This window comes from Mobula birostris, chromosome 4, assembly GCF_030028105.1.
Source record: "Mobula birostris isolate sMobBir1 chromosome 4, sMobBir1.hap1, whole genome shotgun sequence".
NCBI lineage: Eukaryota > Metazoa > Chordata > Chondrichthyes > Myliobatiformes > Myliobatidae > Mobula > Mobula birostris.
Genome location: NC_092373.1, coordinates 64870543 through 64882948, shown reverse-complemented (window position 1 = coordinate 64882948; position 12406 = coordinate 64870543). Strand labels below are relative to the sequence as shown.

The 12406-nt window shown below is 41.7% G+C and overlaps 1 protein-coding gene across 1 annotated transcript in view; it reads right to left on the bottom strand.

Moving 5' to 3' along the window:
- The window catches only part of prss59 (serine protease 59, putative), a 70236-nt gene extending 58205 nt beyond the window's left edge, over positions 1–12031 (bottom strand). The window contains exons 1-4 of the mRNA XM_072256963.1: positions 11843–12031; positions 11081–11262; positions 8881–9113; positions 760–895 (exon numbers count right to left, since the gene is read on the bottom strand). Coding sequence (XP_072113064.1) covers positions 760–895; positions 8881–9113; positions 11081–11262; positions 11843–12031 — 740 coding nt within the window. The remainder of the gene's footprint in view (positions 1–759; positions 896–8880; positions 9114–11080; positions 11263–11842) is intronic.
- Positions 12032–12406: the final 375 nt, after the last annotated feature.

Sequence of the window (12406 nt, the reverse complement as noted above, 5' to 3'; positions counted from 1 at the left end):
TCAATCTCAGTTTTGTTCTAACTACATGTGAGGAAATGGGTTGTTTCACAATATTAATACTGGTGAATCCTGCTTGCTTATTTATTCTCCTAAACATTAGATCCAGGATAATGAAATAACTGTAATCCGTCAGTAATGCACAAACAGCAGAAACTGACCACATTGGTAAATCCTGTTTTAAATGTCTCAGATGAGATTTTTTTTGGCAGAATTCACCTCAAATAGATGGAAGCCTCAAAAAAAGTTTGAAGCATTTCAAACTCAATTTAGATTTAGCTCAATATGTTGCAGCACTCCTACATGTGAGTTAAGCAAAATTGAATGAGAAGCCAATTTAAGACACAATTAAATGCTATACAAGGAGGGAACTTCGATATTAAATGGGTGAATGAATTAAAATAAATTGTAATTATCTTATAATCTTGATGATATGCTGTAATTCAGGGTATAACTCACTGCTGGCTTTTCAAATTTCTGAGTAACAGGATAGTGATATTCAATAATCATTTAGTATGAGTGGACAGAGTTAACGTTCCAGGTCTAAAACTGCGAGACCTGCTGAATATTTCCAGAATTTTCTGTTTCAATACAGATTTCCTTCATCTACAATATTTTGCTGCTGAGGATTAATATCGGTGCATGAAGGACTCTAATGTAAACTATCCAAGAGTTTCTCTATTAATACCACGACCGGTTTAGATAAACTGATGTAATTTCATAAACTATGTTTTATTTTTATTTAAAACTGAAAATACTTACTGGAAATCTTGTGTAATCTGGCGATACTTGGCAGTGTTTGGCAACAATCCTATGAGTGTATCAGATGCATCCTTCACAAGTAGAGGACAAGTGGTACTGTAACTTTCCAAAACATAATTAACCACTTCCAAATACTCTGAAAAATATAGAAAATGCGGCCCCAATATTATTTCAATATTATTTTCCATGAGAGGCCAAGTCATGTGCTCAGTAATAAGTTTTAATCATGTAAACCAATCATCAGGAAATTAAGTTGAAAATGTCATTTTAGAGTCCTCATGTCCAGGAAGAATAGGAAATTTAATATTGGCAAGAGACGAGAAGTAATACAAGAAAGAGTGTAACATGCTATGTATCAATATATACTGGGATATCTACAAGGAGCAGGCAAACTAACATTGCCTCATTCAAAACATCAGGTAAATAGTGGCAAAAATGATAACGGAACACATTTCTCCATCTGATCAGAGGATCACAGTAGCAATGCAGCCCATTAATGCAGTCAGGTTTGCAAGTACATAAATTCTTAGGTAAAATGCAAATTTCAACTGAAGCGGTGCAATCGTAAATTGTGCCCTACAGAATACACTCTGTATCAACTCAGGAGGTTATTTGCGGATGACACGAAGCTGGGTGGCAGTGTTAGCTGTGAAGAGGATGCTAAGAGGATGCAGGATGACTTGGATAGGTTAGGTGAGTGGGCAAATTCATGGCAGATGCAATTTAATGTGGATAAATGTGAGGTTATCCATTTTGGTGGCAAGAACAGGAAAACAGATTATTATCTGAATGGTGGCCGATTAGGAAAAGGGGAGGTGCAATGAGATCTGGGTGTCATTATACACCAGTCATTGAAAGTGGGCATGCAGGTACAGCAGGCGGTGAAAAAGGCGAATGGTATGCTGGCATTCATAGCAAGAGAATTTGAGTACAGGAGCAGGGAGGTACTACTGCAGTTGTACAAGGCCTTGGTGAGACCACACCTGGAGTATTGTGTGCAGTTTTGGTCCCCTAATCTGAGGAAGGACATTCTGCCATAGAGGGAGTACAAAGCCGGTTCACCAGATTGATTCCGGGGATGGCAGGACTTTCATATGATGAAAGACTGGATCAGCAAGGCTTATACTCTCTGGAATTTAGAAGATTGAGGGGAGATCTTATTGAAACGTATAAAATTCTAAAGGGATTGGACAGGCTAGATGCAGGAAGATTGTTCCCGATGTTGGGGAAGTGCAGAACGAGGGGTCACAGTTTGAGGATAAAGGGGAAGCCTTTTAGGACCAAGATGAGGAAAAACTTCTTCACACAGAGAGTGGTGAATCTGTGGAGTTCTCTGCCACAGGAAACAGTTGAGGCCAGTTCATTGGCTGTATTTAAGAGGGAGTTAGATAAGGCCCTTGTGGCTAAAGGGATCGGGGGTATGGAGAGAAGGCAGGTACAGGGTTCTGAGTTGGATGATCAGCCATGATCGTACTGAATGGTGGTGCAGGCTCGAAGGGCCAAATGGCCTACGCCTGCACCTATTTTCTGTGTTTCTATGTTTCTATGTTATAGCTTCAGTTCACTTTGTAGAAGCTTCATTCAACACGTACAATAGGCTAACTTACCGGTGCAGTCTTGCGGTAGGGGACACTGAAAAATAAGATCCTTTGGAACAGGTGTTAAAGCAAGACCTTACTATCCTTGGCTTTAACAGTCACATAGTCACAGATGCTGATTGCAACATTTCAATGGTAAGCCTAACCATCCTCCTCGTGCTTGAGGAAGGTGGTTGAGTTTACCGTTAAAACGTAGCAATCAGTATCTGTGAGTATGTGATTGTTAACGCCAAAGGATAGTATGGGTGGATTTGATAACCAGCCACAAAGTTTCCGTAGTCAGTTAAATCAAAACCTTCTCAATTGTCGCACTGGTTAGACTATCCCATGGAAGTATTTAAAGAGGAGCTGCGGGGAGAGAAGGGAAGGGTTTACCTGCTCTCCAGACTCAAATCAATCTGCTCAGCAGAACAGTAAGAACAAATTCTTTGCATATTTGCCACTTTTGTTTGGTTAGAATCAGAAGGAGCTTACACTGAACATTGAATTAGAACTAGAATCAGAATCATGTCTATTGTCACAGGCTTGTGTCATGGAATTTATTGTTTTGTGGCAGCAGTATAGTGTGGGCATAGCAAATTACTATAAATTACATAAAAAAGTTCTGAAGAGGAATAGCTTGGTGGTGTTCATGAACCATTCAGAAACCTGATGACAGAGGAGAAGAAGCTGTTCCTAAAACATTAAATGTGGGTCTTCAGGCTCCTGTACCTCCTCCTTAATCATAGTAATGAGGTAGGCATTAAAGAATAATTTTATTTGTCATGTGTACATCAACACATACAGTAAAATGTATTATTTGCATCAGATACAAATATAGTCCTGGAATTGTGCTGGAGGAAGCCTGCAAATGGCGCCACACTTCTGGTGCCAACTTAGCATGCCCACAACTCACTAACCCTAACCCATAGGGTTTTCTGGTGCCAACTTAGCATGCCCATAACTCACTAACCCTAACCCATAGGTCTTTCTGGTGTCAACTTAGCATGCCCACAGCTCACTAACCCTAACCCACAGAATGTGGCCAGAACACCCAAAAGAAACCCACATGGTCACAGGGAGAAAGTACAAACTCCTTATAGACAGAGGAGGGAAATGAACCTTGGTCATTGATTGATGGCGCTGTAAAGCACTGTGCTAACTGCTATGCTACCATTTTGATTGGGCATGTCCTGGATGGTGAGAAGCCTTAATGATGGATGTTGCCCACAATCCGACTGGGCATGCCCCAGGTGGTGAGGGTCCTCAGTGGTGGTGGAGAGGCTTGTGACCATGATGAAACTAGCTGATAAGATGGAATCCTCTAAAGCCTTTTCCAATCCCGTGCATTGGTGCTTTCATGACAGATAGTGATGCAACTACTATGAATGCTGTCCATGGTACATCGGTAGAAACTTGCTGGAGTTTTTGGTGACGGACAGAATCCCCTCAAACTCCTGATGAAGTACAGCTACTGGCCTACCTTCTGCATGATTGCATCCATGTGTTGGGCTCAGGATAGAGTCTCTGAGATGTTGACACCCACGAACTTGAAAGTTTTAAATATAGCTTCCTTTCCTTTGCCATTAGATTTTTGAATGGTCTATGAACCCATGAACACAGCTTGGTTACATCAAAAGGTTTCAATAGGTAAATTTAATGTAGGAGACATGTATGTAATATACATCCTGAAATCCTTTTCCTCCACAAACCTCCACAAAAACAGAGGAGTGCCCCAAAGAATGAATGCCAGTTAAACGTTAGAACCCCAAAGCACCCCCCCAGCTTCCCTCCCACGCACAAGCAGCTCCAATGCAACGACCCTCCACCCCACCCTCACCAGCAAAAAAAGCATTGGCACCCTCCACCAAGCACTCAAGCGTGCAGCAAAGCATCAATAAAGACAAAGACTTGCAGTACCTCAAAAATTACTCATTCACCCGGTAATTTGACATACCACAGGCTCTCCCTCTTTCTCCCTAATAAGGGAAAAGGAGGCATCCCCATTTCACAGCGAGAGAGGAGACATAACAAACATAGAACATAGAATAGTACAGCACAGTACAGGCCCTTCGGCCCACAACGTTGTGCCGACCCTCAGACCCTGTCTCCCATATAACTCCCCCACCTTAAATTCCTCCATGTACCTGTCTAGTAGTCTCTTAAATTTCACTAGTGTATCTGCCTCCGCCACTGACTCAGGCAGTGCATTCCACGCACCAACCACTCTCTGAGTAAAAAACCCTCCTCTAATATCCCCCTTGAACTTCCCACCCCTTACCTTAAAGCCATGTCCTCTTGTATTGAGCAGTGGTGCCCTGGGGAAGAGGTGCTGGCTATCCACTCTATCTATTCCTCTTAATATCTTGTATACCACTATCATGTCTCCTCTCATCCTCCTTCTCTCCAAAGAGTAAAGCCCTAGCTCCCTTAATCTCTGATCATAATCTATACTCTCTAAACCAGGCAGCATCCTGGTAAATCTCCTTTGTACCCTTTCCAATGCTCCCACATCCTTCCAATAGTGAGGCGACCAGAACCGGACACAGTACTCCAAGTGTGGCCGAACCAGAGTTTTATAGAGCTGCATCATTACCTCGCAACTCTTAAACTCTATCCCTCGACTTATGAAAGCTAACACCCCATAAGCTTTCCTAACTACCCTATCTCCCTGTGAGGCAACTTTCAGGGATCTGTGGACATGTACCCCCAGATCCCTCTGCTCCTCCACACTACCAAGTATCCTACCATTTACTTTGTACTCTGCCTTTGAGTTTGTCCTTCCAAAGTGTACCACCTCACACTTCTCCAGGTTGAACTCCATCTGCCACTTCTCAGCATCCTATCAATGTCTCTCTGCAATCTCCGACAATCCTCTACACTATCTACAACACCACCAACCTTTGTGTCGTCTGCAAACTTGCCAACCCACCCTTCTATCCCTACATCCAGGTTGTTAATAAAAATCACGAAAAGTAGAGGTCCCAGAACTGAATCCTTGTGGGACACCACTAGTCACAACGCTCCAATCCGAATGTACTCCCTCCACCATACCCTCTGCCTTCTGCAGGGAAGCCAATTCTGAATCCACCTGGCCAAACTTCCCTGGATCCCATGCCTTCTGACTTTCTGAATAAGCCTACCATGTGGAACCTTGTCAAATGCCTTACTAAAATGCATATAGATCACAGCCACTGCACTACCCTCATCTATCTGCCTGTCACCTCCTCAAAGAAATCTATCAGGTTTGTTAGACATGATCTGCCCTTCACAAAGCCATGCTGACTGTCCCTGATCAGACCATGATTCTCTAAATGCCCATAGATCCTATCTCTAAGAATCTTTTCCAACAGCTTTCCCACCACAGACGTAAGGCTCACTGGTCTATAATTACCCAGACTATCCCTACTAGCTTTTTTGAACAAGGGGACAACACTTGCCTCCCTCCAGTCCTCCGATACCATTCCTGTAGACAACAAGGACATAAAGATCATAGCCAGAGGATCAGCAATCTCTTCCCTTGCCTCGTGGAGCAGCCTAGGGAATATTCCATCAGGCCCCGGGGACTTATCTGTCCTAACGTATTTTAACAACTCCAATACCTCCTCTCCCTTAATATCAACATGCTCCAGAACATCAACCTCACTCATATTGTCCTTACTGTCATCAAGTTCCCTCTCATTGGTGAATACCGAAGAGAAGAATTCATTGAAGACCTTGCTCACTTCCACAGCCTCCAGGCACATCTTCCCACCTTTATCTCTAATCGGTCCTAACTTCACTCCTATCATCCTTTTGTTCTTCACATAATTGAAGAATGCCTTGGGGTTTTCCTTTATCCTACTTGCCAAGGCCTTCTCGTGCCCCCTTCTTGCTCTTCTCAGCCCCTTCTTAAACTCCTTTCTTGCTACCCTATATTCCTCAATAGACGCATCTGATCCTTGCTTCCGAAACCTCATGTATGCTGCCTTCTTCCACCTGACTAGATTTTCCACCTCATTTGTCGCCCATGGTTCCTTCACCCTACCATTCTTTATCTTCCTCACTGGAACAAATTTATCCCTAACATCCTGCAAGAGATCCCTAAACATCGACCACATGTCCATTGTACATTACCCTGCAAAAACATCAACCCAATTCACACCCGCAAGTTCTAGCCTTATAGCCTCATAATTTGCCCTTACCAAGTTAAAAATTTTCCTGTCCTCTCTAATTCTATCCTTTTCCATGATAACGCTAAAGGCCAGGGAGTGGTGGTCACTGTCCCCCAGATGCTCACCCACTGAGAGATCTGTGACCTGACCCGGTTCGTTACCTATTACTAGATCTAGTATGACATTTCCCCTAGTTGGCCTGTCAACATACTGTGACAGGAATCCACCCTGGACACACTTAACAAACTCTGCCCTTGGAAACCCTTGGAACTAATGAGGTGCCAATCAATATTAGGGAAGTTAAAGTCACCCATGATAACAACCCTGTTATTTTTGCACCTTTCCAAATTCTGCCTCCCAATCTGCTCCTTGGTATCTCTGCTGTTACCAGGGGGCCTATAGAATACTCCCAATAGAGTAACTGCTCCCTTCCTGTTCCTGACTTCCACCCATACTGACTCAAAAGAGGATCCTGCTACATACCCCCCCTTTCTGTAGCTGTAATAGTATCCCTGACCAGTAATGCCACCCCTCCTCCCCTTCCCCCCCCCCACTATCCCTCTTAAGGCACTGAAATCCGGGAATATTGAGAATCCATTCCTGCCCTGGTGCCAGCCAAGTCTCTGTAATGGCCACTGCATCATAATTCCACATATGTATCCAAACTCTCAGTTCATCAACACGAGGAAATTTGCAGATGCTGGAAATTCAAGCAACACACATCAAAGTTGCTGGTGAATGCAGCAGGCCAGGCAGCATCTCTAGGAAGAGGTACAGTCAACGTTTCAGGCCGAGACCCTTCGACAGGACTAATTGAAAGAAGAGCTAGTAAGAGATTTGAAAGTGGGAGGGGGAGGGGGAGATCCAAAATGATAGGAGAAGACAGGAGGGGGAGGGATGGAGCCAAGAGCTGGACAGGTGATTGGCAAAGGGGATATGGGACGATCATGGGTTCATCACCTTTGTTCCTGATGCTTCTTGCATTGAAGTACACGCAATTTAGCCCTTCTACCTCACTACCTTTACACCCTTTATTCTGCTTCTCTTTCCTCAAAGCCTCTCTATATGTTAGATCTGGCTTTACTCCATCCACTTCTTCCGCTGCTCTATTGCTCCGGGTCCCATCTCACTTGCAAATTTGCTGATTTGCAGTGTATTGCTGCTACAAGACAATAAATTTCACATCTTATTATTCAGTGATAATGACCTTGATTCTGAAATAAATCCTGCCATGGTGCCAAAGTTCACCAAAGTTTTCATGCAACTTACATTAAAAAGTATGTCTCACTTCAGTTTATCTCCCCATGCTTGTGTTTGTGCTTTATACGCATAGACAAGCAAGGCTGAATTTGACTGAATGGCTATACCCATACAAAGTAAACGATTTAGAGAAAATTCTTTGCATGACAATTTTGCAGTAGGTAGCAGGATAGTTAGCAGAGAATTCCACTGATAAAAGTTCCTTTGTGAGCTCAGGATATATAAAGTGATTTTCTCCCTATTATCTCTATCTGAACAGAAATCATTGTGTATTGAACACAATACAATACAACTAATCTACATTCAGAAATTATTTATTTTTTTCTTCGATGGTTGGCAATTATACAAAACTGAAGAGTGGGGGGAGAAAAGAATCTGCCTGATCCTTTAAGTCTACTCTTTGGATTCATGACTAACATTGGTCAGAACACGTTGGCCCCACCTGCCAGGAGATGCTCTCTTCTTGCTGCTGCCATCGGAAAGGAGGCAAAGAACCACCAGGTTCAGGAACATTTATAACCCTTCAACCATCAGACTCTTGAACCAAAGGGGATAACTTCAGTCACTCCATCATTGAGATGTACCCACAACCTATGGTCTCACATTCAGGGGCTTGTCATCTCATGTTCTGACATTTATTGCTTATTTAATTATTATTATTATTTCTTTCTTTTTGTATTTGCACAGCTTGCTATCTCTTGCACGCTGGTTGAATGCCCAAGTTGGAGAAGTCTTTCATTGATTTTATTATGGTTATTATTCTATTATGGATTTATTGAGTATACCCGCAAGAAAATGAATCTCAGGGTTGTATAGGGTGATATATGTACTTTTATAATGAGTTTATTTTAAACTTTGAACACGGGGGGAAAGAACTCTTTAAAATGAGATTATGCGGGAAAGGGAAAAAGGATTGATTTTAGTTGAATTAGTAGCATGTGTACACTGTAAATCACCCACTGATGTAGGCCAGAAGGTTTCAGGTTCAAACTCTATGTCGTAACAAAGAAGAAGAAAAATAGAGAAAACAGTTAGTTTTGGGGTCCTTAATTTTGCTTCCATTAAATTCTAGAATCTTACCAGGTGCAATGCCACACACACAGCATGGGTACCAGGCTAAGTGTACTCACCTGAAAAGTTGATAACGGCTTGAACTGGTGCACTGGATGCGATGGCAGCATAGACTAGATGTGGGTACTTCAGTCTAAACCAGGCAGCAAGGGATCCTGGGTAGGAGCCTCCGAAAGCAATCCATTTGTTGAGGGTAAGGTTCATTTTTCTGTCTATCACTGCTCGAAAGTGGGCAAGGTCTGCAAGGGCCTGTTTACTGTGGAGGTATTGAAGACTTGATAGACTCAAGTCCCTTGAAGAAAGTACCAACAAACACTGCATAAGAAAGTTGTTTTTCATTATTAGGCACACAGGTTTAACAAATTATAGGAAACATCCTTCTTCATTAATGTCATAATTTATTTTAAAATCCAGTAAAAAAAATTCAGTGAAGATAAAAGAAACTGGAAATAAGAACATTTATTATTGTCTTAAAACTTGAGTTTGTTAACCTTTGTATTTGGTAAAACTTGACATCAATGTGGACCAGTGGATGGAGTTGTAATTATCACAAAGGAAGACAGAACTATTGGCTCAAGCAACACACATCAAAGTTGCTGGTGAACGCAGCAGGCCAGGCAGCATCTCTAGGAAGAGGTACAGTCGACGTTTCGGGCCGAGACCCTTCGTCAGGACTAACTGAAGGAAGAGCTAGTAGGAGATTTGAAGGTTGGAGGGGGAGGGGGAGATCCGAAATGATAGGAGAAGACAGGATGGGGAGGGATGGAGCCAAGAGCTGGACAGGTGATTGGCAAAAGGGATCCTCAGAAGGTCCAAATTGAGAGGCTCGAAAACAAATCCTAAAGCCAACTGTAGTAAGTTGGTGACGGAGGCACATTCCAAGAAAGGATATATGGCTGTGATAGCGAGTGTGAGTCAAAATGTGGTCGAAAGCCGAAGAAATTACAGATGGGGAGCAGTGAGAGATGGTTTCACTGAAATCCCGTCGAAGAGAAGATTTAAACTTCTTCAGTGTAGACATCATGGAAGAGGCTTCGCAGTAGTGAATTTAAAAATGTAAACATGAGGAATTCATTTTCGATTTCATTCCTGATGGCATGAACGTTGACTTCTCTAACTTCCGCTAATGCCCCACCTCCCCCTCACACCTCATCTGTTATTTATTTATATACACACATTCTTTCTCTCTCTCTCCTTTTTCTCCCTCTGTCCCTCTGACTATACCCCTTGCACATCCTCTGGGTTTTCCCCCCTCCCCCTTTTCCTTCTCCCTGGGCCTCCTGTCCCATGATCCTCTCATATCCCTTTTGCCAATCACCTGTCCAGCTCTTGGCTCCATCCCTCCCCCTCCTGTCTTCTCCTATCATTTTGGATCTCCCCCTCCCACTTTCAAATCTCTTACTAGCTCTTCCTTCAGTCAGTCCTGACGAAGGGTCTCGGCCCGAAACGTCGACTGTACCTCTTCCTAGAGGTGCTGCCTGGCCTGCTGCATTCACCAGCAACTTTGATGTGTGTTGCTTGAATTTCCAGCATCTGCAGGACTATTGGCTATTCATTTCAAGCCAGTGCATTGCTATGAGATCTCTGACAGTATATAGGCGGAACAATCTGTAGGTGCTTTGTGCACGTCTTTCCGTGATAGGGTATCTGCTAATTGTACAGCATTCAACTCATTTTCAGTACATCAGATTAGGTCAATTTACATACCAGACAACCCTTCTGGGACAGCACATTTACGCAAGTCATTTCTACAATCTTATTGTATCATCTCCATTCTGGCTGCTGCACATATTCTACTAGTGAAATTTTTAAAAAAAATTATTTTCTTCATAAACATCAGAAAATAACATACATTACTCCTTTACAAAATAGAATAAAAATGTCAGGTAAATTAAACAGTGTGATTTTGTTGGTGATGGTGCATTAAAATATCACAGATTGTTATCAATTGTTTATCTTTAGCTATTGCCTGGAGCAGAATAATTCAGAAAGACATAGAGCAGGTACAGACAGCAATGTCCATCAGCTGAATAAAGAGGGGAAGGGAATATCTGAGCAATGAGCCATACCACATGGTCTCTGATGCCCTCTAGGCACTAACTGGTTCCAGAAGATAATGCAGAGGATTAACTTGTTCCTGAAGATATGCAGACTGTACTGTTCCCAACTGGCCAAATTCAGGAGATGATAAAAACTAGGATACTACCCAAACATCATAAGAAAGAGCAAAGAGAAAACATAGACCAATTTATAACTTACACTGTTGGTTGGCTTTTTCCGTAAAATCGATGCTCTATAAGAAGACACAGAGCACCTAACTTTTCAGCAAATGTTATCCAGGAGCCATGGTCCATCCAGGCTGGGTTTGCAGTGCCCTCACCACCAATCATCAAAAAAACAGGACCACCAGGTTGATAAAATGTATCATTGATATAGTATCTCTGGGAAAATAAAAACAAAGATGCAAACAGAACTGTTTTGTCAAATTGACTGCAATTTTTTTGCAATATCCATTACACCAAACATTAGTATATCAAATATTAAATCTAAAAATAAATGTAAGTCTAAATAGATTACTGCCTAACAATGCTTACTCAGCCTAAACATCCTTAGCCCTTGCCCTATGAATGATCAAATATCATTATATTTCAGAAATTAAGAATGTTTTCCAATATAGAAAAAAGAAAATTTATGCTGCTGACTAACTATAGTGCAAGCTTCTATGTTTTATCACCATTGTTTAAACGCTTGTATTATATTAAAACTTCAAAGATTAAACCTTGAAATATTCAATATATTTCTCAAAAATATTTTGCGAGCACAAAGTTTGCAACAATTATCTTATTCGAATCCCATAGTATTTCTTGAAAATCTTGCACTTTGGAATCTTGTCATTAGACCATTGCATATTTTTCTTTTAACGGAGAAAGTCCAATTAGTAAAATTGGACAATATTCACTCCCATCACCTGTATTTGTCTGAAAAGAGCAAACTTTTTCATTTATTTGTATTAATTTTTACCTGTTTCCATACCCTCAGATCAGTGGCATTGAAGTGATCCAGCCTCTGGACGAACCATTGTTCAGTTCCATGAAAATGGGATTTCTGTCGTAAAATTCTGAGGTACTTCGAATTATGAAAGCTTAAAACACACCGTTCACAGGAAATGAAAAGAAGAATTGATAGCACAAGGGATGTCACTTTCATCATCGTAGAGTCACACCCCACACTTGAAGATCATTGACATTATATGAAGACATTTATCAGTGATGAAATTAGTGAAAAGCAAAGATTTCTTGGAGCTGTTGATATGTAAGTCACTGGGAAAATGGCATTTAGCAGATTCATTGCACAGCATTCATTACAACTTCCTGCTTGTACTTCATAACAAAACCCCCTAAAGAGAAATACTATCAGAGTAACTATCACAATTCGCCTACTCATGTGTCACAATTGACAATGTGACATCATAGTTCCCACTATCATCACTTCTTGTTGCTTTTTCTAAAGTTTGATCTTGATGCTTTTCCAAACTAGTTGAGGGATAGCCTTAGCATGTTACAAGTTCCTCTCAACTAATAATGA